The following is a 26,161-nucleotide window of genomic DNA, read 5'->3' on the forward strand; positions in this document are numbered from 1 at the left end:
TGTTCGGTGTCTGCGTTTCTGCCGGAGGGGCCCCAGAGAGCTCCCGTTCCCCTTCGGTTCTCAAAACACAGCTTGCAAATCTGCTTTTGCTGTTTCACTATCTTGCAAGAAATCCGTATCATGGCAGTGCCCCGCCTGAGCTGGCAGGCTCAAGGAGCGGCCAGTCTGCTAGTGGAAGTGGCCTGTCCCAGCCCCCTCCACCCACAGGCAGCTCCTACCCTGGAACACTTTGCCCTTTGCGAAATTTGGTTCTGGAAGCTGGCCGGATCCAGAGGCGGGTGTGGCGCTTGGATTCCCAGGCAAAGCTTGTTTTTGAAATATTTCTTAAATGGATGAGGACATCCCAGGACGTTTCTGAGCACAATTCAAAGGGTCAGTGCTGACCTTAAAAGCCCCAAACGGCCCAGGATCCCATCATTCAGCCCAGACACCGGGGTCCCTCTCCTGAAGGCCTTCTGGCGGTTCCCTCCCTGCGAGAAGTGAGGTTACAGGAAACCAAGCAGAGGGCCTTCTCAGTGGTGGTGCCCACCCTGTGGAACACCCTCCCATCAGATGTCAATGAAATAAGCAACTATCTGACTTTTAGAAGACATCTAAAGGCAGCCCTGTTTAGGGAAGCTTTTAATGTTTGATGTTTTATTGCTTTATTATTATCAGTAGTAATATTATGTTGGGAACCACACAGAGTGGCTGGGGAAACCCAGCCAGATGAGCAGGGTATAAATAAGAAATTATTATTATCATTATCCAAAGAGCCCTGAGGCAGCTGTCTCACCCAGGCCAGCCAGGCACCCCCAAAGCAAAGCCCCCATGCAGGGCATCTTTCCTCACTTGCGGCAGCCGATATAGAGAATCTGTTGTGCATACAGGGGGTCTCATCCCCTGCCTGAAACCCTGGAGAGCCTCTGCTGCCAGTCTGTCTGGACAATACTGAGCTAGCTAGGCCTGGAACGTGATGAGCTTGAGCATTTCCTCTTCCCTCCTGAACCTTTTTCCTTTGATCTTGTGTCTCCTGGTTGCAGGCTGGAGGGCAGGACAGCCCTCTCCCCCTAACTCGCTCGCTACTATCTCTGAACGCTCTTTCCCCTTAGCCCTTGTGAGCAGGCAAGACGGCCTTTTCCGTGGGGTGGAAGCGGGTGTTTCATGCCAGCACCCATGGGAGCCAAAGTGTCTCTCTCCCCCTCCCTCTGGGAGACGCGCTTCTCCTCTTCCAGAGCCGTGAGTCACGGCAGCCCCCGCCACTCGACTCCGGAATAGCTGCACACCAAGCGGAGCAGAAGAAATGCTTCCAGGCCTTTGCTCAGCGGATAAAAATAATCTCTGCTCCCCCCACTGTTGCCTCTCCTTTATATATTCTTTTTATTAAGGTTTCCTTTTCCCCTGAGATGTCACGGTCAACGGCTTCTGAGGCCCCCTGGAAGAATCTGGGCTGGGATGCAGGGAGGGAGCTCTGATTCCCCCCCCCAAAAAAAATTGGAGGGGAAATAAAAAAATACAATTAAAAATGGTAGCGGCCAAACAGTGGGGGGTGGAAAGAGAGACATGTTCAGGAGTAAACAGAGAAGCGGCAGCTCCTCTTCCCTTGTAGCTTTGCAGGTGTGGACCTGAACCCTCACAAGAGCCAGCAGGCTCAGTGGTCAGGGCTAGAACCACAGATCTGCCCATTTGTTAGGGACCCCTGAGGAATCCTGCGACACAGCTGTTCCTGGGTGGGGTCAAGTATAATTTGCAGACGACACCAAACTGGGAGGGGTAGCTAATGCCGCAGAAGACAGAATTGGGATTTGAAATGACTTTAACAGATTGGAGAACCAGGCTCAAGCTAGCAAACTGGATTTCCATAGGGACAAATGTCAAGTTCTGCACTTAGGTGTGCAAATATAGGATAGGGGACACCTGGCTCACTAGCAGGACATGTGAAAAGGATCCTAGGGGGTCTGAACACGAGCCAACAGTGTGATGCAGCAGTAAAAAAAGCCAATGTTATTCTAGGCTGCATCAAGAGGACACTAAACATCTGGGGTCCAGAGCAAGGAAAGTCCTCCCTCTATTCTGCCTTGGTCAGACCACATCTGGAATCCTGTGTCCAGTTCTGGCCATCACAATTTAAGAAGGATGTTGACAAGCTGGAAGTTTGGGCCGTGATAAGGAGACTGGGCCATGATAAGGAGACTTAGTGGTTGTTAATGGTAGGTGATGATGTTGCGTTGTATTATTATTTTATATTATACTGTATTATGTTATTTATGTACACTGGTTAATTTCTAGAATATGACTAGGATAAATTGTGTTTGCGGTACCCGTATTTTATACAGTTTTTATATAATGTTTGTGTGTTAATGTGTGGGGTGCTATGCCTAATAAAGGATTTTGAATTTGAATTTGACAAGCTGGAAGGTGGGCAGAGAAGAGTGACCGAGATGATCAAGGGTCTGGGAACCTGATGAGGAACGGTTGAAGGAGCTGGGCGTGTTTAGCCTGGAAAAGAGGAGCCTGAGAGGAGAGACATCTCAAGGCCTGCCGCATGGAAGACGCCAACTTTCTAAGCGCATGAGTCGGTTTTCTCCTGCTCTGGAGGGCTGGACTCAAACCGTGGCTTCAAGTTGCAAGTGAGATTCCGACTCAACATCCTTAAGTGTAAGACATCTCCTGACCCTCATCTTCCTCCCCAAAAAACAAATCTGTACTAAGCTTTTCCTTCCTTGACAGCTTTTGTTCTGCTTTGTTCCTCTCCGATGTTCTTTTAAAAATGAGATTCGCAGAGGCCTGCATCCCTGTGCAAAACCTGCGTGAAGCCCCAGCGTCACAACCTGCGGTTGCCTAGGACACCTTCCCTGGTTTCCAAGGGCACCTGGGGGCAGCGGAGAGGGAGCGCCTGAGCTGCGTGTGCTTCGCCCCCCCCTTCTTTAATTGCCAGGTGCCTCTGCAGTCTCCAGCAGGGTTAGGCCAAGGCCGGCTCTGGCTGCGTCCCTAGCCGGGAAGGGCTGCTCTCCCTCGCTCCCCCCTCCTGGGACAGCGCCAAAGCAGAGAGAGGCCTGGGATGGATTAGAAAGCCCTGGAAGGCTGCTTTTAATTTTGCAGCCTCCTCCGCTGGGAAAGAGATGGGGGGGCAACCCCAGAAGAGGGGGCCAGATCCAGGCCAGGTGAAAGGGGGAGAGGCTCCCCTGGGTGGGGAGGCACCCAGCTGAAGGCTTTTTCAGGGGCTGCGACCAAATTGAGCAGAACCACACACACACACAGCCCAGCCACGCATCCTGGGAACTGTAGTTTGAGGGCGCTGGGAATCAGAGCTAGCTTTGACCGCGCAGGGACAATGCTGCCATCGCAGTGCCACCCAAGCCTGGCCCAGGCTCTCTGCTGGGAGCCTCGAGTTGTTCTGTGTGCGAGAGTTGCCATTGCTTCAATCATTTCTAAAGCACGGCCGTTTGTCCCCTTTGGCTGAATGCAGTGTGCGACAACGAAGGCGCATGCCTCTGAGCATGCACAGAGAGCTTTCCCAAAACATATTGCTAACGGGGGACAGACGGACTTTGGTCATCTTTCATAATACGGTGTGCCCTGTGTGAGGCCAAAATTGGGTTCCCCCAGTTATGGATCTTCTCCACTTTGCTGTGCCTTGGGCAGGAGGATCGCATCCAGCACCTTTGCTGACGACAAACCTATACCTCCAACCTTTCTCCAGTGAAAACAGGGGCGTCCTAAGGAAAAACAGGATCAAATGAGGAACCGGGAAGGCTCCTGTAAATCCAGGACTGCCCTGGAAAATGGGGACACCTGGAGGGTCTGGCAGAGAGGACCCCTTCTAGGTTGGGGGCCTGTGGTGGAGGAAAGTCACCTTTCAGTTCACAAGCTACGTAGATATGATGGTTCGGAATCCGAAGAAGGAGCGTCTCATCAACACGGAAAGTCTGAACCAGTCGGTCCGGCCGCAAAACCTGTCCCGTCCCACTAATTACGGGGTTGACGGAGTCTTGCATGGAACGTGGGCAGGGCTTTGGAAAGAGCTCAAATTAGAAGCTGGGACTCCTTGGCTCTGGCTGGGGCTGCACTGGGTGTGCCGCCCTCCTTATGCCCCACAGGAGGGCACCCCCTGCAAGAGACCCTCACTGGGAGGAGGCCTGCCAGACCCATAAGGGGGAGGGTTTCCAATCTGATTTGCAAGGGGAAAGGTTTCTGCGGAGGGAGCAAAGGAGGACCCAGAGGAGAACACCCGAGGCGCCCCGCCCAGACTCACGGCCTTGAGCAAACCTCGCCTTCATCTTTGGCGACTGGGGTTCCCTCCCTTCCCCATTCTCTCTGCAAATTGAGAACTCCTGGGAGCCCAGCAAAGCTGCCCAAGGCGCCTGCTCACAAAAGCCAAAATGTGATCCACAACAGGCAAATTCTTCCCAAAACAGGAGGCCTGTGGGGGACACCTGTGACCCTCCGAGTGTTGCTTCCACACATGCTGGGAGTTCAGCAACAGCCGAGGGATGAAGGTTTCTCCTTCCCCCATCTGAGGAGAGGCGCCAGCTGCTTCCTTGGTCAGTCCTGTGTCCAATTCTGGGTACCACAATTTAAGGAGGATGTTGAGAAGCTGGAAGGTGGGCAGAGGAGGGAGACCGAGATGGTCCAGGGTCTGGAAGCCTGATGAGGAACGGTCGAAGGAGCTGGGGATGTTTAGCCTCAGAAGGAGGGGACTGAGAGGAGAGAGGAGATCTCAGGGGGAATAATAATAAATCCATTTCCAAGCCAGCTTCCCTTACCCTGGTGGCATTCACAAGTGACATGTGAAACCACAAGGAGGGTTTGCCCTCCGCTCTCGCCCTGGGGTGGGCACAGGCCTCTTTTCCATCTGGCGCCTGGATTTTCCCTCCCTCCAACCTGGGCGTGTGCTGCTTGGGATACAAGCCAGTTTCTGCTGCTGCTGCTGCTGCTGCTGCAGACCGGCCGGCCAGCCAGCCAGCCCCACTGCGATCCAATCTCTCGCCCCCACCCAGCCGTGGGGCGTTCCTGCCCTGCTGGCAGGGGGTGAGGCTGGCAGAGGGCAGGCCAGGTCTCTTTGCTCCTGCCTGGGCGAGGAGCCCCCTGGGATGGCAGGGGGCAGCCAGCGAGGGCAGGGCTTTGGGGGCACAACTGCAGGGCCCCCACTTTTGAGAAGGGAGGGACCTGCCCCCCAACACAGCAAAGGGGTGGGGAGGCCAAAAGTCCCCCCCCCAATTTCCCTCTCGCAGGCCACCCGCCTCGCCAGCCCTCCTTCGCATCTTCTCCTTGGCTGCAAACGGGCTGCCCTTGCGCTCTGCTCATGCCCCGTGGAATTGCAGAGTTGGAAGGGACCCCCAAGGGACATCTTTTCCAGCCCCCTTTGCTTGCCCGCCTGAGGACAGCGAGGGGCTCTGCGCCAATGGGGCCAGAAACAAACCTGAAGTGTCCCAAAGGCAATGTTTTGAATGGTTGCCCCGCCCACTGCCATCACACGCCCCCTGGAAAAGCTATTGCAGGATTGTTCTTATTTTAAGATTATGCCCAAAGAAAAAGGCTTTTGAGGACTGCAGGGCGAGTAGTGTTGGGCTGGGACTGGAAGAGACCCAACAAGGCTGGGGTGGGGATTAAAGGAGGAGGGGGGAAACTCGCCGGGGAGAAGAAAGGGATATATAAATGCAATCAGTAATAATAATAATAATTGGCTAAGATGGAAAATGCCTTTTTTTTCTGGGGGTACGCAGACCCCTAAACCTTTTGTGAATCTTTCATCCATTTACTGTTTTTATTTTCCCCGATTTGAACTATAAAATGGTGATTTTCTTGAGTCAAAATGAGAGGACCCATATTTTTTTAGGGAAAAAAGCACTGATCTGTAATAATTTGCTAATGCCTCCAATCAAGCGCTACTCCAGAGGAAGCCCATTGCAAATTTAAGGGGGCCTAAGTGAGCCCCGTCCATTGGGGCTGGATGGGTTTACTCGGGAGTCTCGAAATGCCAAAGGCGGAGGAAACCGAAATGAAAGGGGCTTTCAAATGAGGAAGGGGCGATGCTAAGTGGGCGGGGGAGGACACTTTCCCTTGCGCGCCTCCCCCGCACCAGCCCGGCCCCTGACGTCACTGCTGACGCGCTCCCCCACCCCCTCGCCCGTGACGCGCGCCCAGCCGCCTTAACCCCTTCCTGCCCGGTCGCCTCGCTTTCGTTTGTCATTTCTCTTTTTCCATTAAACTGGGAAGATGAGAAATAATAGAGCAAAAACAGAACATCTCCCACCCCTCCCCAGCTGAGTCGCAGGATCCTTCCCTCTTCGGGCCCCCTTCCAATTTGTAATCTCCTCTACTTTATTCTTCTTTTTTAAGTTTGCAGAAGTTCATCAGGTGAAGTCTCTGCTGAATGCTTCACCTGTTGGATTCCATCTCCTTGTTTTTTGCCACCCTCTTTATACACCTCTGGCCTGGCTGTGCCAGGATGTAAAAGTACGTAGAAATGATCTTTCTACTTAAAAAAAAAAAAATACTGTATTTTTCTGTGTATAAGACACCCCATGTATAAGACAACCCCTATTTTTGGAGCCCAAAATTAAGAAACAAATAATTGCAACATTCCATGTATAGGTAAAGGTAAAGGTACCCCTGCCCGAACGGGCCAGTCTTGACAGACTCTGGGGTTGTGCGCCCATCTCACTCAAGAGGCCAGGGGCCAGCGCTGTCCGGAGACACTTCCGGGTCACGTGGCCAGCGTGACATCGCTGCTCTGGCGAGCCAGAGCCGCACACGGAAACGCCGTTTACCTTCCCGCTGCTAAGCGGTCCCTATTTATCTACTTGCACCCGGAGGTGCTTTCGAACTGCTAGGTTGGCAGGCGCTGGGACCGAGCAGCGGGAGCGCACCCCGCCGTGGGGATTCGAACCGCCGACCTTTCAATCGGCAAGTCCTAGGCGCTGAGGCTTTAACCCACAGCGCCACCTGCGTCCCTTCCATGTATAAGACCACCCCTAATTTTTAACTCAAAAAATTTGGGGGGAAATATAGTCTTATACAGGGGAAAATACCGTAATCATGTTGACTCATTCCACCTTATTTTTATATTGTGTAGACCTCTGACAACTTCAGGCTGCGATGCCCTTGAGGCATTTGTGAAACAACAACAGCAAGGAATAAGTCTACCAGGCGAAGTTTTTCCCCAGCATGGTGGATAGGCAAGAACTGCACCCTTTGAATATCTGCCTGTCGCCCGGCTTTCAAAGACACAGGAGGACTGTTAGGGGGAGGAATGTCAGGCTCGCCTCTTTATCTTTTCCCTTCCTGCCCCTCAGGCATTGCTGACTTTTAAAAAGGGGAAATGTCCCTCCTGCTTTGACTCAATCTGCAGACTGGCCTGCGGCAATGGCCCTGACAAGAGTGCCTCTGCGCTTACACCAAGGGCACCTCTGAGCTTTGTAAGACTGTCTTTTGCAGACTGGGGTGGAACAGCAGCTGGTAACATGCACAAAATCCTTGCAAAATCCCGTGTGGAGCAGTGGTTAGCATGCGGGACAAGGACCCAGGAGAGAGACCCGGACCAGTCACCGCCTCTCAGCCCAGCCCACCTCACAGGGTTGATGTGAGGGTAATAAAACATCTGTATTTTATGTCTACCCATCTTGTCCGTAGTATTACACTGCAAATGAGATTAAAATCCTGCCAATGTTTTCATCTGCTTAACTGACCACCTCATTGTGGATCCCCCCTTTTATTATTAAAGATTTCTTGGTTTACAAAAGTATGTGCAGGGCCGGATTTAGGTTTGATGCGGCCCTCAGCTCCTGAAGGTAATGGGGCCCTTTCTATGTCCAGCTGTTCTTTGTCAACAACAAACTGTAGCTGTTTTTTATGTTAAATATATGCTATATGGTAATTTATGGACCGAATAGGTATCTCAAGCCATTTGCACATAACAAACAGGAGCCTACACAACACAAAACACTGTTGCTGTATGTAGGTTTTATTTTATTCATTTTTTATCTTATATTTTAGAAATGTACATCCAGGGGTTTTTTGCCTTTAAATTTTTGGGGGGCCCCAAGGGAGTGGGGCCCTAAGCTAGAGCCTGTTTAGCTTAGACGTATGTGCACTGTCTCTTTTTTCCAGCTGCATTTTCTACAGATCAGTTTCATTTGTTGAGACATTAGGGTTGCATTAGGAAGAAAAGGGGGAAGGATTTTTTTAAAAAAGAAAGGCAAGAGATCTGAAGCTCTGTGTGTTTGTTTGCTTTCTCTCTGGCTCACAAAGGGTTAAGGCCGGCCGCACACCAGAGCCTTTTGGCTCAGAGGCCCTGGTGACCTCAATGGGGAGCCAAGGGGGGGCCAGGCTCATAGCTAGCAGCCCACACCCCTCCCAGCTGCTCCTGCAGGCCTGCCTTCCCTCCCAGCTAGCATGCAAATATATTTATGGGCCAAGCTGGTGATTCAGCGCTCCGCACCAGGCCAAGATTAACAGGCACCCAAGCCGAGCTGCTTAAAAAACCTGCTACGCCACAGAGGCCGCTGCTGGCGCTGCTTTCGATTTAAATCTCTCCCCTGGTGTAAATAGTTTTTCTTACGCAGCAGCCCTAGCCATCCGCCAGCTCCTCTCCCCTGCCAAGTCGCAGCCGGAGGAGGGAAGATGCGGCAAAAAAGGAAAGATGACAAGGAGAGGGAAATGTGAGGGGCTCCCCCAAAGAGATGCAGGGCTGGGCTGATAGCCTGGCGGGTTTCGGAGGGGGATTGGGTCACCTTGTAGGGAAGGACAAGCCTAAGTTCGTAGGGAAGGACAAGCCTAGGATCACAAGGAAGGACAAGCCTGTCATCAGCTAACAGCTGCAATGGTTGTGTTCTTTCTCCAGCATCAGAGGCAGTCTATCATACATACATTCTACATTTGGATTGAAACATCAGTCATAATCATCAACATTTAGGATTCCCCGAATCCCCGGACTCCCCCCATAATCCAAGTTTTCCTACTGCATCACGTAATTTCTCTATTTTTTTAAAATAGTCCATTTTTACCTAAGTTTTTAAGATTTTACTCAAATCCTGCCAAAGTTTTTAATTGTTTACAGTGTTCTCTTAAATAAATTGTGAAATTTATTCCTTCCTGGTTTCTGATTTTCCCGGTCCTTTTTGCCCTTTCGGCGTAGTCCATCATCTTTGTCAGCCCTTCTTTCCATCTCTGGCAACTTTCTTGGGTTCAGATTTGGGGGGGGATTGGGGGGGGTTCCTGCTGGGCCCGTTTCCCCAGAGGGTGGGGGGCAACAGGAAGCCCTTTGCCAGGAGAGGCAGGAAAGGGGAGGGATCAGTCGCCAAATGTGCCCATTTCCCCTTTTCTCTCTCTCCCGCCTTCCTTTCTGCAACGGCACGAAGAATGAAAACATCCTTTTCCAGGCTTCCTGACCCCGAAATGAGCTTTGCCCTGTGACTCCCTGTGGGATTTCTCCAGCGTAGAAAAATGGCAGCCAGGGCCGGATTGACGTCTAAGCTCAACAAGCTCTAGTTTAGGGCCCCACTCTCTTGCGGGGGCCCAAAAAAATTAAAAGGGAAAAAACCTGGATGTACATTTCCAAAATACAGTATAAGATAAAAAACAAATGAAATAAAACCTATTTGCAGCAACCGTGTTTTGTGTTGTGTCGGCTCCTATGATGTAAGTCTGGTTCGAAACAGGGACTGGCCCAAAGCGCACCTGGTGAGCTCTCTGGCTGAGTGAAGATTCAAATCACATGGACAGTGTTTTTTTCTTTCTTTTAAAATTTCTCATTTTTGACTCAAGAAAATCACCATTTTATAGTTCAAGTCGGGGGGAATCAAAACAGTAAATGGACAAAAGTACAAAGATTCACAAAATGTTGAGGGGTATGCGTACCCCTGCGTCGCCCCCAGAAAAGAAAGCACTGAACATGGATTTTATTTTATTTTTGCATCGCTGGGGTTGGACTAGATGACTCTGGAGGTCCCTTCAGTTCTGTGATTCTGTTCTGTGATGGGAGCTGTGGCGTAAAAGGTGGCCGGGCGCCCGGGCTCTGATGGGAAGTACGCAGGGCGCCAGATGGAGGAAGGGCGGCTAATCCAGCCCAGCCTGACTTCCCTTTGATCCCCTGCCTCTGCAGGGGTTTGTGGAGCAAGCAGCAGGCCGCAACCCAACAGGGGCAGCTCTGATTGCTGGCAGGCTTTTCTCGCCTGATGAATCCAGAAGGCGGGAGAGGCTGCTCTGGGCAGGGTCTCCCTCCCCTCAAAGGGGCCAAGCGCTGCACATCTGCTTTGGGTTAGCCCCCTCCCCCTCCCATCGCCCCAGCCCTCCCTGGGGAGCCCCTCCCTCTCTGCTGCAGGCCCTGATAGGCTTCCAGGAGGGGAGGGGGGAGAAAGAGAGGCGCCAAGGGGGGGGGGCTTATCCTGATGCTCTGAGTAACCCCTTGTTGAGCTTTCTCTAAGGACACTGGCTTTCTCCAACTCTTCCCTGACCTTTCACGGCCATTGTTTCCCTGCTGCGCTACCGTTTATTTCGTTTTTGCACCATTTTAAGGAGGCCACTCGTTCTTTTTTACATCTCCGCTCCCTGCAAAGTGCACCAAAACGTGTAAATACCGAAAGGCTGTGGCTCGGGCAGAGCCTACTCAGAGGAGTGACATTGACATTCACGGGCCTAAGCAATCGGTGCCCATCCGTTGCATGTATAAAAGCAATTTCAGATAAATAAATACTGTATTTTTCTGTGTATAAGACCATGTATAAGACAACCCCTATTTTTGGAGCCCCAAATTAAGAAATAAATAATTGCAACATTCCGTGTATAAGACGGCTGCCAATTACAAACTTAAAAAAATTAGGGGGGGGGGATATAGTTTTATACACGGAAAAATACAGTACCTTAAAGGAAAAGGTGCGATATAGTTGTTGTCAGCACACATCTGTCTCAAGAGACAATGGAGTGCGCTTCCGAGGGTGAAGTCAAACTACTGCGTTAGCGCAAGCCTGGGTAGTGTTTCTGGGGGTCCTGAGCTGCTCGGACGGCAAGACCCTCTTCTCTGCCCCACTGATGGGGTCCAAAGGAAGGCAGAGCAAGACCTTGGTCCCCAGAAGGAGTTGCCGAAAGAAGACAGACAAGGCGCCATCCAACCGCCTTAGGGACTCCTATCCCACAGGCAAAGCGGTCTTTTCCTCCCAAGATGCCGGCTGAGGTGGGGTCGGACTTTCCTGCCTGGCGCTTCTGGAGAAGTTGGGGTGGGGGAGTCTGAGATGAGGTTTCCCCCAGGTCCAGGCTGGCTGTGGGGCGGCAGTGTAGCATAGCATAGTATCTAAATAATTCTATTTTATTTGCAAAATACGGAAATAAACAACTACCTGACTTTTAGAAGACATCTGAAGGCAGCCCTGTTTAGGGAAGTTTTTAATGTTTGATGTTTTAGTGGTTTTTTTAATATTCTGTTGGCTGGGGAAACCCAGCCAGATCAGATGGGCAGGGTATAAATAAATATTATTATTCTTACTATTATCTTCAAAATGAGAGCTTCAAGTGATACGGGGAGCTCACACTTCTCACTCAGCTTGTATACTTAAGGCACATATGTAAGAGGCTCGTTTATAATTTTATTTTGGAAATGATGTCCCAATGAACTGCATTGTTTTATACTTTCCGAATGGCCCTTTTACGACGCAGTTGTGGTCTACATTATAAATCCAGCAAGAGCTAGAAACTGCTCCTTTTTCTTTTCCAATGTATTTCTTATCCATAATAATGATTTTGAGAATGGGTGTGGCGCGGGCAGATTTTTATTCCCCAAGTGTGGCGCAGAAGTTTGGGAACAGACAGAATGGGCGCAGCGAGCCCCCTTCCCAACTGGATCCAATGCAATCTGGATTGCAAACCGGATTCAATGCAAACTGGATTCAGTGGCGGCCCTCGCGCGGCGCTGCCCCGTCTGCGCCCCCTTCCTCTTGGCGCGCCCCCGGCGGCCAGCCCGGCGATGACATCAGCCCAAGAGGCCGCGCGCTGTTGTGCGCAGTTGACGGCGCGGGTCGCCTGGCGACGGGGCGGGGGCGCGCCCGGGGGCGTGTCCCGGCGCCGAGCAGCCCTCCCCTTCAGACGTCATCTCCAGCCAATGGGAGGCGTCGGCGGTGAGCTCATAGCGGCCGGCGGAGGCTATATAGGGGGGGCGCGCGCGCTGGCCGGCGCATTAGAGAGCGAGCGAGGCGCGCGGGGGGAGGCGGAGGAGCGAGGCGCCGTCGGGAGAGGGGGCGGGGGGAGGGTCGTCGCCGTCGCCTGGGGGGCGCGCGGAGCCCCGATCTGCCCCAGCCGCCGGAGGAGCCCTTGCGCCAAGCGCCGCTTGCGCGCCAGCCCGTCGTCGCAGGGGAGGCGGGCGCGATCCGGCCGCCTGCCTGCCTGCCTGCCTCCCTCCGCAGCCGGCGGGGGAGAGGAGGAGGAGGAGGAGGAGGAGGATGGAAATTCCTTTCTACCATGACGACGTGTTGATCGCCTTGGCGGCCTCGTCGGCGGCGGCGGCGGCGGCGGCCCTTTCTCCCTCGGCGGCGCGCCCCGGCGGCGCCTTCCCCGACGGCTCCAGCATGATGAAGAAGGACGGGCTCTCCCTGGCGCTCGACCCGGGCGCGGCCGGGAAGAGCCACGGCGGGGGCGGCCCCCACCCGCACCCGCACCCGCAGCAGCAGCAGCAGCAGCCGCCCCCCAGCGGCGCCCCCGACGGCGCGGCGCTGCTCAGCTCGCCGGACCTGGGCCTACTCAAGCTGGCGTCGCCCGAGCTGGAGCGCCTGATCATCCAGTCCAACGGCTTGGTGACCACCACGCCGACCAGCGGCGGCGCCCAGTTCCACTTCCCCAAAGGCGGCGGCGGAGGAGGAGGAGGAGGAGGCGGCGCCCCCGACGAGCAGGAGTTCGCCGCCGGCTTCGTCAAGGCGCTGGAGGACCTGCACAACCAGAACCAGCTGGGAGGCGGCGGCGGGGGCCCCGTCGGGGGCGAGCTGCCCTCGGCCGCCAGCCTGGCCCCGGCCTCGCAGCAGCACGGCCCGCAGGAGCCCCCCATCTACGCCAACCTCAGCCCCTTCGCCGGCGCGGCCGGGGGCTACCCGACGGACGGGAGCCCCTTCCCGGCGCCCTCGCGCCTGCCCCCCCCGCCGCCGCCCGCGCCGCTGAAGGACGAGCCGCAGACGGTGCCCGAGGTGGCCAGCTTCGGCGACAGCCCGCCCTTGTCGCCCATCGACATGGACACGCAGGAGCGCATCAAGGCGGAGCGCAAGCGGCTGCGCAACCGCATCGCCGCCTCCAAGTGCCGCCGGCGGAAGCTGGAGCGCATCTCGCGCCTGGAGGAGAAGGTGAAGAGCCTCAAGAGCCAGAACACGGAGCTGGCCTCGACGGCCAACCTGCTCCGCGAGCAGGTGGCGCAGCTCAAGCAGAAGGTGCTCAGCCACGTCAACAGCGGCTGCCAGCTCCTGCCCCAGACGGCCGCCCAGCAGCCCCACCAGGTGCCCGCCTACTGAGCGCCTCGACGGGGCGCACCGCCAGCCGGAACAGGCGCAGGAGACGGGGGGAGGAGGACGATGCGCGGGGTGGAGGGCTTTGGGGGGGGGGATGCGGCCTCCCCTCTCCGGACCCCGGCTCCTCTTCCGCGCGGACCCCCCCCCCACGTCGGACAATGCAAAGGTGGATGGCCGCGGACGCCGAAGGGGGGGGGGGTCCCCCGCTCTCCAAGACTTCTTTTGGGGCCGCGCTCGCACAGAGGACTTGAGACGTTTTTTAAAACTTGGAAAGGGGCGCAGGATTTTGGGGAGGGGGCTGCTTTTGGAAGCTCCCACCCAGCGCAGCTGCCATTACCCAGTCTCACCCCCCCGGACTTTGCCCCTCTTTCCCCACCCCCTCCAAACGCAGCGTGCCCAGATGTGACTCTGCCTTCCACTCTCCCCCCCTCCTCCCCAGAGATCATGTCTTTCCTCCCGCCATATTTATGTTTAATATGCCCCTCTTTTCTTGCGGTTTTTCGGGGGGGGGGGGGAGGTTTGCCATTATATCCTATCTCTTTATCTATCATCACATTCCATTGTGCAGTAAAACCCTGTGCAGGAGTTTGGAAAAAAAGAGACTGTCTGTTTGGCTTATTATTGCGTGGGAGTGTGTGGTATCGGGGAGGTTGGTTGGAGCTTTTATCTCCAGAAGCAGCCTCCCAGATGTTTCTGGCCCTCGGCTGGCGAGGCAAACATCTGGAGGGCACCCGGTTGGCAAAGGCTGGCCTTGCAGAGTCAATTTTGAGCTGAGGCTCCTGAGCCCCAAATTGTGGGGTGCCATCGCCCTCTGGTGCCCAGGCTGGGCACTGAACCCCTTGATACAGCCTTGGGCAGGGGGAGTGTGTGTATTTTGGGGGAGATGTTGGTTATGTGGGATAGATTTCAGGACCTCTGAAAAGCCCAGCAGTTTAGTTGCTCTGGGTCAGTATAATAATAATAATAATAATAATAATAATAATAATAATAATAATAATTTGTTAGTTATACCCTGCCCATCTGGCTAGGTTGGGGGTAGGTTTCAGCTTCAAATTCAGCTTAGCGGTAATTTTAAGGTTCTCGGGGTGGCTATTTGTTTTTCCGGCCTGCCTTCCCTGGCAAACACGAGAAAGTTTAAGGAAAAACTATTTAAAGCAACTTTATTGCAAACAATTCTGAAACCATGTAAGAGAGTTTCAAAGCAATTGTAACAAAACAACTTGGAAACATTTCAGAACAGTTAGGGCACAAAAGGTCAGGGTTTTGGAGTATGGACTCCAAATTTGAGTATTTCCTAATTTGTGTCCCTTTGAAACCCATTAATTCAATTTCTGAGAACTCAAATGTTACGAATAGGTAGCATAGTGTAGTGGTTAGAGTGTTGAACCTGGGAGACCAGGGATCAAGTCCTGAATGGGTGGGTGGATGGGGTGACCTCGAGTCATTGTCTCTGCCTCCCTAAACCTACCTCACAGGGTTGTTGTTAGGGGTAGATGGGAAGAAGGCAACAATAGGCCTTTGAGCTCTTTTGGGGAAAGACGAGATAGTTACTGTATGTACCAATAAATAAAAGACAGACAGGTGGCCTTAAAATAAGTGCATTTGGACAAAACCTGATAGTGAAAGGTTTTGATTTTGTGAGTGATTTAGACTTCTTCTTTGGCGATCCCTCATAGCCGAGTAAGATTTTATTCCATGAACACTGTTTTAACAGTGAGCCTGTGACTGGGGAGGCCAATTCTGGATCCACACGTCCTTCCACAGTGAGGACATAGGTTTCCGGGTGGGAGTTGATCCTGGTGAGGGTTTGCCAAGCATGCCTTCCTCTTAGCACGTTTCTCCCTTGCGTCCTGAGTTCAAGTGATATACTAGACTTGCTGGTCTAGTATAAATCTTAAGGGTTGACTTCACTCACCTGCCTCCTCCTGGGCTTCTTGTTCAATTTCCCCTTTGGCAGCTTCCGTCCTCTCAAGCCATACTGAGACCCATAGGATGCAGCGTTTGGGCAGGGAATTTAAGAAGGGGGCTTTGTGTATGAGAAGGGGGGCTTTTGTGGACTAGTGGAACATTAAAGGCTGGGAGCACCTTAAAGACCAACTAAGTTATGCGGCTCAATGTGGTGCCTTCCATAGTTCTAGTTACAGATAGGTAGCCGTGTTGGTCTGCCATAGTCAAAACAAAAAAATTCCTTCCAGTGCTACTGGAAGGAATTTTTTTGTTTTGACTATGGCAGACCAACACGGCTACCTATCTGTAATTAAAGGCTGGGGTACGGGTGGTCTCTGACCTTTGGACCCTATAAGTGAGGTCAAGGGGTGGTTATCTGGATACACACTGGACAGACTTGCACCCCAACCTTCCTTGCTGCTATTAAACTACCCCTCCACTTAGAGCCACAAGCATTACAATCTCGATTCTGGCGAAGTATCTTAGGACAGGGATAGGACACATGCTTTGCATGCAGAATGTCTTGGCATTGCAACTGCTGCCGTTTCCAGGTGGGAATTAAACACTTCCTGCCAGAAGCCCCAGAGAGCCACTGTCAGCACAGACTGTGCTGAGCTCAGTGCTCTTGGCATAAGGCGGCAGCTTATTTAAATCTTCCCCTCACGTCCATGAGGACTAGAATCTTTGGGGGAAATGCTAATAATAATTAATAATAACAATAATTTACACAGCAGCACTGCCGCTGGGAACTGGTGGAGCTCAGGGGCAGAGCCTGCAGAAGAGACTCCTCTTTAAATCAGCCTTTTATTCCAAACACAGTGGACTGGAAACTTAAATTTATCATTATGGAGTGCTCCATAACTCACCGCAAAGGGGCAGAGGCTCGGCAGCAGAAGATCTCTAGTCCAAGCCTGGTGTCTCCCAAGTAGGGCTGGGAAGGAGCTCGAGACTCCTAATGTCAGGGTCTCACTGGGCAAAAAAATTCTGCATTGCGGGGGGTTGGACTTAGATGACCCTCGGGGTCCCTTCCGACTCCCTCGAGTCTGTATCCTAGATTGCTAGCAGTTAGCTGCAGGGCCCAGCGGCTGGATGTACTCGGAAGAGGCTCCCCCTGTTCTGCCTCCCCGGTTTGCTTTGCCCTGGGACTCAGCCAAGAGAGGCGTCCCAGACTGGGCTGTGTTTACATCTGTGTTTACTTCCCTGAGCTGAGTAACGCAGGCAGGCGTACCTTGACTCCCCACAGCTTAATAGCAGAACCAGATGTGGACTGTCGTCCGATTGCTAAAGAACTGGGGGGCAAGGAGAGAAATATTTCATGTGCATTTGAGGCTGGGGGAGCGGAAGGGTGGGCAAAAACCTTCCCCCTTTTTCTCTCTTGCTAAGGGGGCTGTGAGCAGGGAGTGCAGCTAGCAGGGAAGACCCACAACCAAGAGAGCTGGAGCCAGATAAGTTATTTTCAGAGCAGACCCACCAAAGGCAGCCATGCCCATTAGGTTGAAACCCTGGTAGCATCACCACAAGACAAGTGGGGTTGGGTACATGTCCCTTGGGGTCCCCTCCAGCTCTGATTCTCTGATTCTAGGATGCACAATCTATTTTATTATCCTAAGAAGGAGAGGGGATGGGATTTCTAGTCCTCAAGGGTGGGAGAAATTTTATTTTTTGGTCGAAGGCCACTTTGGGATAATACATCAGGGGCCACATTCCGGCAGCAAGAGAGCCAGAGCTGATGTTGAGGGAGGGAGGCAGTATAACACAGAATAAAGACAACCCTGGTTTCTGTTTGCCCCGTGGTTGCCAAAAAAGAGAATCCTTGACCTTATCAACCCCATTGGATTTAAGGAGGTCACTCTCAAATAAGTATACAGAGGATTTTATATATATATAAATATACATACACACACAGTGGTACCTCGGTTTTCAAACATCTCCGTTGACAAGCATATCAGTTTTCGAACGCTGTAAACCTGGAAGTAAATGCTTCAGTTTTCGAACTCTTGTCGGAAGTCGAACAAGCCACATGGCTTCTGTATTGAGTTTTCAGTTTTCGAACATTTCAGAACTCAAACAGTCTTCCGGAACGGATTACATTTGAAAACCGAGGTACCATTGTATATATATTTTTGTCAACACACACACACACACACTGTTTAAACAATACACTAGCCTCTTAGCATTGCTCCCTACTTGGGAGCAATTTCCCCCCCTTTTTCTAGGAAAAAGGCCCAGAGCCTCTTACATAAATAAATACAAATACCAGGGCAGACTCTTCAGAAGCGAAGAGCTAAATCAACAAAAACCGAGGGACACGGCAAGGGGGATTCTAGCGAGATGGTTCCATTTCGGGCATCTAGATCCGCTGTCGCTTTTGTTATAAGAACATTTATAGCTTAGACCTTATAATTCTCACAACACTTTGGGGGTTCGGGGTACCTGGAGATGCCAGGGGGTTGCAGCTGGGACATCCACAGGCAAAGCACAGGCTCTATGCCACTGAGCAGATGGGGTGCACCTCTGTTGGGGGGCACGTTCTCCTTCTGGGGCAGTTTGCCCACCTTTGGTCCCTCCCCCTCCACTCAGCTCCCACCTGTGGCTCCATGAAGCTGCCAGGATGTGCCCCAATCCTGGAGGAATGGCTTTGACTGGCCAGCTGAACCAGGTGAGGGGAGACGATGGGGCTGAGACCCCCAAGGACTTAGGGGCTTCCCCTGCAGGCGAAGAAGAGACCAAGTGGGGATCCAACGGGCAAGAAGGAGGTTTCTGCCCATGCTGGAAAGGAAAGTGAGGGGCAGGTGGGGCTCGTCCACCTTGGACGGGAACTCATCTAAGAGAAGGAATCATAATTATTATTTTATTATTTATACCCAGCCACTCGGGGCGGCTCCCAACAGAACACTAGAAACAGAATAAAACTTCAAGCATGAAAAACTTAAACAGGGCTGCCTTCAGATGTCTTCTAAAGGTCGGGTTAGTTGCTTATTTCCTTGACATCTGATGGGAGAGGGTGCCACCACCAAGAAGGCCCTCTGCCTGGAAGGCTCTGACCCCAAACCTCCTCTGCCTTGGGGGATATATTTGGGAGAAGAAAAGGCTCGGGAGCAAGTGGTTCTTTGCAGGCCTCCTTCCGGCAACTCCTGCCGCCAAGATGGTGCCAAACGTCTTGCTCTGACTTCCTCTGGACCTATCAGTGGGGCAGCGAAGGGGGTCTCGCCGTCTGGGCAGCCCAGGACCCCCAGACCCACTGCCCAGGCCTGTACCCCGGGGAGGTCGCTTCAGTGCTGCTAATGCAGCAAAAACAGAATAGGAAGCAGACACACTGAGTTCCTGGTTTGACTTCCCCTCTGGAGGCGAACTCCATTGTCTCCCAAGACAGGCAGATGCCAAAGGCAGCTGAGTTAAATGTCCAATTTCCAGAGCACAATGTCAGACTGCTGGTCCATTCTGCCCAGTTCTGTGTCTACGCCGGCTGAGAGATGCTCTCCAGGGTTTCAGGAGTGTGGCAGGCCTCGTCTGCCTGCAGATGAAAATGCTTTCATGTGGCCTTCGTGAGCCCGCGAACGAAAAGCAGCACAGGCACCTTTCAAAGGCAGCAACGGGAAGAAAAGCAGCAAACCAGGAGTTAAAAAGTTGTTTTCGTTGGAAGGGAAATGGCTGCCGTAGGGATGGCGCCACCTGGCGCCTTTCCACCGTAACATCATCGCTGGTCCGTAGCTTCTGACTTTGCTTGAGGTCGGAGCCCCACTTGGGCGAAAGATTCCTGGGGTTGGACTAGATGACCCTCGGGCCCCTTCCAATTCTACAATTCTGTGATGATTCTTCACAAGCCAGGTAGGTGAAGGCGTATTGTAGCAGTTCTCCAAGGGTGGGGCAGGAGAGCAAGAGGGGCAGGAAGATTCAATGACACACACACACACACACACACACACACACATATTCAAGTATTGCCTTTTTTCCTCCCCCCCCCCCCCCGAATTTTAAAGGTGCGGCTTATATTCGGACGTGGCTTATATTTGGGCCAATACATTATATTTAAAATTTCAGCATGGCTGTGAGCCAATTTTTATTCTGGGTGAGGCCCAGAGGGGGGGGGGGAGTGAGTTCTGAGCTTGCTTTCCCTCACCTGTCCAGAAGGGGGAGCTGTCAGGCCACGCTCCTTCCTTCTTTCCAGGTGCCAAGCATCACAAGCGGGGATTTGGCCACTGCCCAGGTGCCCGCCTCCTTGGAGAGGTGGCAAGACAGGTGCCTGGGTCCTGTTCGCAGGCGGGAGGAGACTCCTTCAAGCAGCTGCTGTCCCTACCTTCCCCCTCCAGGAGAACCGGGTTCGGCTGCCATGGCCGTGTGGGTCCTTCTGCTACTGGTGGTCTCAGATCAAGGTAGGGGGCTGGTGGGGGGCTGCAGAAGGACTGGGACCTGGGGCAGCATGGGCAGTGCCAGATTCACGTCTAAGCTCAACAAGCTCCAGCTTAGGGCCCCACTCTCTTGGGACCCCCAACGTTTTTTAAAGGGGAACAAAACTGGATGTCCATTTCCGAAATATAAGATAAGAAACAAATGAAACAAAACCTACATCCAGCAACCGTGTTTTGTGTTGTGCAGGCTCCACAGATGTAAGTCATGGGCCTCGCCTGCTCCCTCAAATATCCCTGCTTTGCTCCTTTCTATATATAGGGTGCCGACATTCTGCATGGACTGGTTGTAGGGCAACATGCGCAAATGGCTTGAGATACCTATTAGGTCCATCAGTGACCATCTAGCATATATTCAACACAAACAAACAGCGACAATTTACATAAATCCAGCACTGCCCTTGGGGGTTCCCCAGCTGGTTGCCCCACCCCTTTCCTCTGCGTCCAACTGGTTTGTGACATTTGGGGACCCACAACGGAGAACAGCTGCCCAGCCCTGTTGCGGTCTGAAACACAACTCCCGGCCTCGCCGCCCGTCTTTGCCCCGTCCCTCTGGCAGAGAAGCAGGATGTGAGGAAGTAACCAAACAGACTGTGCCCACGAAGGTGGGGCAGCGCCACAATCTGATTCTGCCAGGTGTGTCGATTATTTGTGCCGCGCAGGTGGAGGAACAGCCCTCTGCTTGGCTGGTAGGGAAAGGCGAGGTTGGTTGTAGCAGGCGGCCCTCGAGAGCCTCGGCCAATATTTGCACCCATTCCACCTTCATGGGCGTCAGAGCCACACCGGCACTGTGCCAGGAACAGTGTTTTCATTTCCCTTTCTTTCTGTCTTACTGTACTCAAGGCGTATCACTGCCATGCTGCCTGCCTCTCTAACATAAGAGAACCCCCAGTTTGGGAGGCACTCTACCCAGGGCCAGATTTAGGCTGGGTTGGAGTGTCCAGCTGTATCTCTTCTTTGAAAAAATCAAGCAAGATTCTAGTCCTCATGATTCTGAATGAAAAAGGCTTAAGGCAATGTACCTCAGACCTTTTGCATTCAAGGCCAACTGCTCTGCCTTGAATAGCGTAGGAAAGCTGTCTGGCCATTGGTCCACCTAGTCCCATACTGTCTGCACAGACTGACAGAGGCCCAGGAGTCCCAGGCAGGAGTCTTCCCCCAGCCTACACGGAGATCCCCCTGGGGATTGAACAATGGGACCTTTTGTCTTCTAGGTGAGATGCTCTACCGCTGAGCCTTCAGAAAACCAGAGGTAGACTAGCTTGGGCCATGGAGGTTCTATCGGGCCACCTTTAGCACTTCAGGGGGCTCTGCTGGATGACCCTTTGGGCTCCCAACGGTACACTTCGACGATTCACCCTCCAGTCTCTGCTTCTCAATTTGTATCATATTATCATATTATTTTATGCGCTGTGGCTTGCCGTGGTTTTATTGATTGTAGTTTAGAAATTATTCATTGTAATTGTGAAGCGTGGATTTCTGTTTAATTTTTATATGCTGATGTTATTATTCTATACTATTCCAATGACTGCTGAATGTTACTCTATTTGATGCAGGTTGCTTATTTTAAAGTTAGGTTTTATTCTCACATTTTTGTATTGCATTTGATGGTTATAAGACGTCCATCCTTTTTTCTTCAGCTTGCAAACTGCCTTAGGTATAGTAAGATGGAAAGACGGTATACAAATTAAAAGCGATGATGATGATGATTCCTTGAGCCGTGGAGGTTTACTCCTTTCTGACTTCCCCTCCCCTCCCGTTGCAGTTGTCTCCGCCACCACACAGACCACCCACAGCTCTTCAGCCACGAGCCCCCCGGCCGTCTCCGAACGACCAAGGACACCCACTTCTGAGGCGGTGGAAATCACTACACCCCACAGCGAGATCAGCCCCACGGCATCAGAAGCACCCACAGAAGAGACCGCCTCTGCCAACCGCACAACTCACCTGGGCTCCTCGCCTCCTCCCAGGCCCACCAACAGCACCACCAGGGAGGGGGACAATGCAACAACAGCCACCCCACTCACAACCCCCCTGGCCAGCTCCAGGGAGCCACTGCTCACCAGCCGAGAGGCCGGATCCACCAGCCACAACTCCACCACAGGTGAGAGGCAGGTGAGGATGCCCTCTGGATCCGGGCAGCATCCTGTGCCATCTCGAGCAGCGATATTTTGCCTGTCCGGGATTGGGGGCTAATAATCATGTTTGTAGGGGATCGGATTGCAAGGGGTTGGACTGGAGGACCCTCAGGGTCCCTTCTACAGTTCTCCGATTCTGTTATGATCTTCCTGTAGACAGCTCCTGTATCTTCCACAGAAGGGGTTTTTGAATGAGGAGCATTCACGATGGTTTGCAATAATAATAATAATAATAATAATAATAATAATAATAATAATAATAATATAGTTATACCCCACCCATCTGGCTGGGTTTCCCCAGCCACTTTGGGTGGCTCCCAACAGAATATTAAAAGCATAATAAAACTTCAAACATTAGAAACTTCCCCGAAGTCTTCTAAAAGTCACACAGTTGTTTATTTCCTTGACATCTGGTGGGAGGGCGTTCCACAGGGCGGGCGCCACCACCGAGAAGGCCCCCTGCCTGGTTCCCTGTAATTTGGCTTCTTGCAATGAGGGAACCACCAGAAGGCCCTCGGGAGAGGGACCCCGGTGTCCGGGGTGGAGATGCTCCTTCAGTGATACAGGAGTGAGGCCGTTTAGGGCTTTCAAGGTTAGCACCAACACTTTGAATTGTGCCCGGAAATGTCCTGGGAGCCAATGTAGGTCTTTCAGGACCAGTGTTATGTGGTCTCGGTGGCCACCTTTTATCCTGCCTTCCAAGCAGAGTATTAAAGGCACCTAAAAAAGGTGTGTGTGTTTAGAGACGCACAGTGTATTTGGAGAAAAAACAAAACTCCTTCTCTAAATACAAAATAAAACCTGGAACAGACACAGGGTGAGAAGATTCAAAGAGTCTGACTGCAGCTGGATCAGGCCCAAGAGGGTCCCATCTAGTCCAGTGACTCCTCACAATGACCCCCCCCCAAAAGAAGCCCCACAAGCAGGACCTGAGTGAATCTGAGCCACCGGTCACTGCAGATTATGTGATGGGTGCAGAAATTCGACAAGGTACAACTTTTTTTCCAGCACAGAGGTGAAGTGATGACAGGGCTGCACCGGCTGAATTCCTGCCTGCTCTATATTGCTGGGAAGAGCACAGGAAAAGGAGCAGGAAGCAAGGCGGGGGACAGGAACTGATTGCAGGTCTTCCTTGGTGATCCCTCGTAGCCGAGTAAGATTGTCTTCCATAAACACGGTTTTAACAGTGAGTCTGTAAGTGACACTGGAGGCCAGTTCTGGATCCCCATGTCCTTCCACACTGGGGTTTCCGGGCGGGAGTTGATCCCGGTGAGGGTTTGCCAAGCCTGCCTTCCTCTTGGCACGTTTCTCCCTCTAGTCCTGAGTTCGAGTGTCTTCAAAGCCCAGGACACCTTTGGTCAAGGCTGTTCTCCAACTGGAGCGCTCGCAGGCCAGTCTTTCCCAGTTGTCAGTGTTTATACTACATTTTTAAAATTTCGCCTAGAGGCAGCCTTTGAGCCTCTTTTGCTGACCACCAACATTACTCATTCCATTTTTAAGTTCTAATAGAGTAGCTGCTTTGGAAGACAATCATCAGGCACCCGCAAAATATGACCAGTCCAACGAGGTTGATGTTGAAGAATATTGCTTCAACACGGGTGACCACCAGGTGGCACTGTTGCCTCACAATTCTCCTCTCCTGTTGGATTTTCCTACTGATGATTTCTGAATTGGAGGGACCTCAAGGGTCATCCAGTCCAACCCGTTGCAATGCAGGAATCTTTTGCCCAATGTAGGGCTCAAACCCACGACTCTGAGGTTAAGATGTGGCCCTCGGGCTGCGAGAAGCTTGTTTCCAGGGCAAACTCTCTTGAGCTTCAAAGCCGTGTGTGTCTCCCCGACAGCTGAACCTGGCGAGGACGCGCCCATTTCCCAGAAGCCCGGCCTGGTGGCCATCATCTGCATCTTCGTGATCATCCTGCTCATTGGCGCTGTCGTGGTCCTGGTGAAATGTTACAAGGGGAGGGAGCCGGCCTTCCAGAAGCTGGATGAGGTCCCCATGGTGGGTAGACGCCTGGGATTTGGGGGGCGGCTGTGTGGGGAGGGAAGGTCCCCCCCCCCCAGTTCTGGAGCCGCAGTTAAAACTACGCTTCCCTCCTGGGCTGGAAAGGTTGAAAACCTTTGGCATCTCAACAGCATCTCATTGCAGCTTTCATTCCCCTCTCTGTTTTCTCTCTTTCTTCCCTGCAGGGCAAAGTCACAGAAGGTTCTCCGTTTGCCCATTTCCCTCCCAAGTAGCCTGGCTCCCCTTCGAGGGCCTGCCCAAAGAAGGGCCTCATCCTGCTGTCACTTAGCGTGTGCAATAATAATAATATCAATAAAAGTTTCCAAAATCGTCCCCGTGACTTTCTTGGATGCCGGTTAATCTGTATGTGTTCAGAGCACAGAATCATATAGCCATAGAATCGTAGAAGGGACACCCCAGCGGTCATTCAGTCTGACCCCCTACAATGCAGGAATCTCAGCTCAAGCATCCCTGACAGATGGCCATCCGACCTCTGCTTCAAAACCCTCAAGGAAGGAGAGTCCGCCACTTTCCATCCCATGGTGTTGAGTTGGAATCTCCTCTCATACAACTTGAAGCCACGGGTTCGAGTCCTGCCCTCCAGAGGAGGAGAAAACAAGCATGTTCCCTCTTCCATGTGACAGCCCTTGAGAAATTTGAAGATGGCTCTCCTAGCTCTCCTCTTCCCCAGGCTAAACATACCCAGCTCCTTCAACGGTTCCTCATCAGGCTTGGCTTCCAGACTGGATAATCTTGGGACTTGGCTACATTCAATTATATCGTTATGACTGTGTTATAGACATTTGACACCAGATGGCGCTGTTGAGCCATAATCTGTGTTTTCCTGTAACTTTTTAAATGAGTATAAATCTGCGCGATATCCTTCTTAAATTGCGGTGCCCAGAACTGGGCACAGTCAGGGCCGGATTTAGGTTTGATGAGGCCCTCAGCTCCTGAAGGTAATGGGGCCCTTTATATGTCCAGCTGTCCTTTGTCAACAACAAATTGTTGCTGTTTTTTGGGTTGAATATATGCTATAGGGTCGTTTATGGACCTAATAGGCATCTAAAGCTATTTGCACATGCAGAATGCAGGCACCCTATATATAGAAAGGAGCAAACCAGGGATATTTTAGGGAGCAGGCAAGCCAACGGGGCCCATTACTTACATCAAACACGGTTGCTGGATGTAGGTTTTGTTTTATTGGTTTTCTATCTTATATTCTGGAAATGTACATCCTGGTTTTTCCCCTTTAATTTTTTTGGGGCCCCCAAGAGAGTGGGGCCCTAAGCTAGAGCTTGAGCCATGTTTTCCTGTGATTTTTTTAATGAGTATAAATCCAGCCCTACTCCCCCTCCTCTGCACACCTCCGCAGAGTTGGGCTAATAAGTAACGAGGCCTGAGAGTTAATTAGTCACCCTAATTGCTCGGCCTGCAGGTCTCCTTGGCAGGAGGAGCTCAACTGGCATAATAGTAATAATAATAATAATAATAATAATAATAATAATAATAATAATCAGTGCTTCTTTCGGGGGGGGGAGATGCAGGGGTATGCATGCATAGCCCTAAAAATTTTGTGAATCTTTGTACTTTTGTGCATTTACTGTATTTATTTCCCCCAATTTGAACTATAAAATGGTGATTTTCTTGAGTTAAAATGAGAGCACTCCTAAACATTTTTTTTAGATAAAAAGCACTAATAACAATAATTTTATTATTTTTATCCCACCCATCTGTCTGGGTTTCCCCAGCCTGTGTCTGACAGTGTCTTTCCACCAGCCTCGCAGAGGCAGAAATCTGAGTTTCCTGGCACCTTCTAAACCCTGCGGAACAAAAAATAAATAAACCTGGACAAGATAAATGGCACCAGGCCAAAGGGTGTGTTTTGGGTGTTCCTGCGAAGAGGAGACTGGTTTTGCCCAGCTGGTTTTGGCAGCAGGGAGGCTGCTTTCAAAACTGGAGAGGGTTGCCCATCAACAGAGAATCTGCTCAGAGGGTTAGCAGACAAAAGGAAAGCTTTCTTTCTTTCTTTCTTTCTTTCTTTCTTTCTTTCTTTCTTTCTTTCTTTCTTTCTTTTTTCTTTCATTTCTATACCGCCCAATACCCAAAATGTCTCGGGGTAATGCACATAAAATACCGAATAAAGAAAATCAAAACAAAAATAACACAAACTGCGGAACTCCCGGCCGCAGGAGGCAGGGATGG

General features: G+C 51.9%; 2 protein-coding genes across 2 annotated transcripts; both read left to right on the forward strand.

Annotated features, from left to right (window-relative positions):
* The first annotated feature begins 12,152 nt into the window (after nucleotides 1-12,152).
* On the forward strand, nucleotides 12,153-14,058 carry JUND (JunD proto-oncogene, AP-1 transcription factor subunit). Its single transcript, XM_083720108.1, has one exon. The coding sequence runs from the start codon at nucleotides 12,411-12,413 to the stop codon at nucleotides 13,461-13,463; it is 1,053 nt and encodes a 350-aa protein (XP_083576234.1). The 5' UTR covers nucleotides 12,153-12,410; the 3' UTR covers nucleotides 13,464-14,058.
* Nucleotides 14,059-19,401: 5,343 nt separating this feature from the next.
* On the forward strand, nucleotides 19,402-24,284 carry CIST1 (colon, intestine and stomach enriched 1). Its single transcript, XM_083720709.1, has 4 exons — nucleotides 19,402-19,780; nucleotides 21,579-21,917; nucleotides 23,796-23,953; nucleotides 24,142-24,284. Exons 1-4 carry the CDS (start codon nucleotides 19,450-19,452, stop codon nucleotides 24,187-24,189), a joined length of 876 nt encoding a protein of 291 aa, XP_083576835.1. The 5' UTR covers nucleotides 19,402-19,449; the 3' UTR covers nucleotides 24,190-24,284.
* The last annotated feature ends 1,877 nt before the right edge of the window (nucleotides 24,285-26,161 follow it).

Source organism: Podarcis gaigeae, assembly GCF_964106915.1.
Source record: "Podarcis gaigeae genome assembly, chromosome: 18".
Classification (NCBI taxonomy): domain Eukaryota; kingdom Metazoa; phylum Chordata; class Lepidosauria; order Squamata; family Lacertidae; genus Podarcis; species Podarcis gaigeae.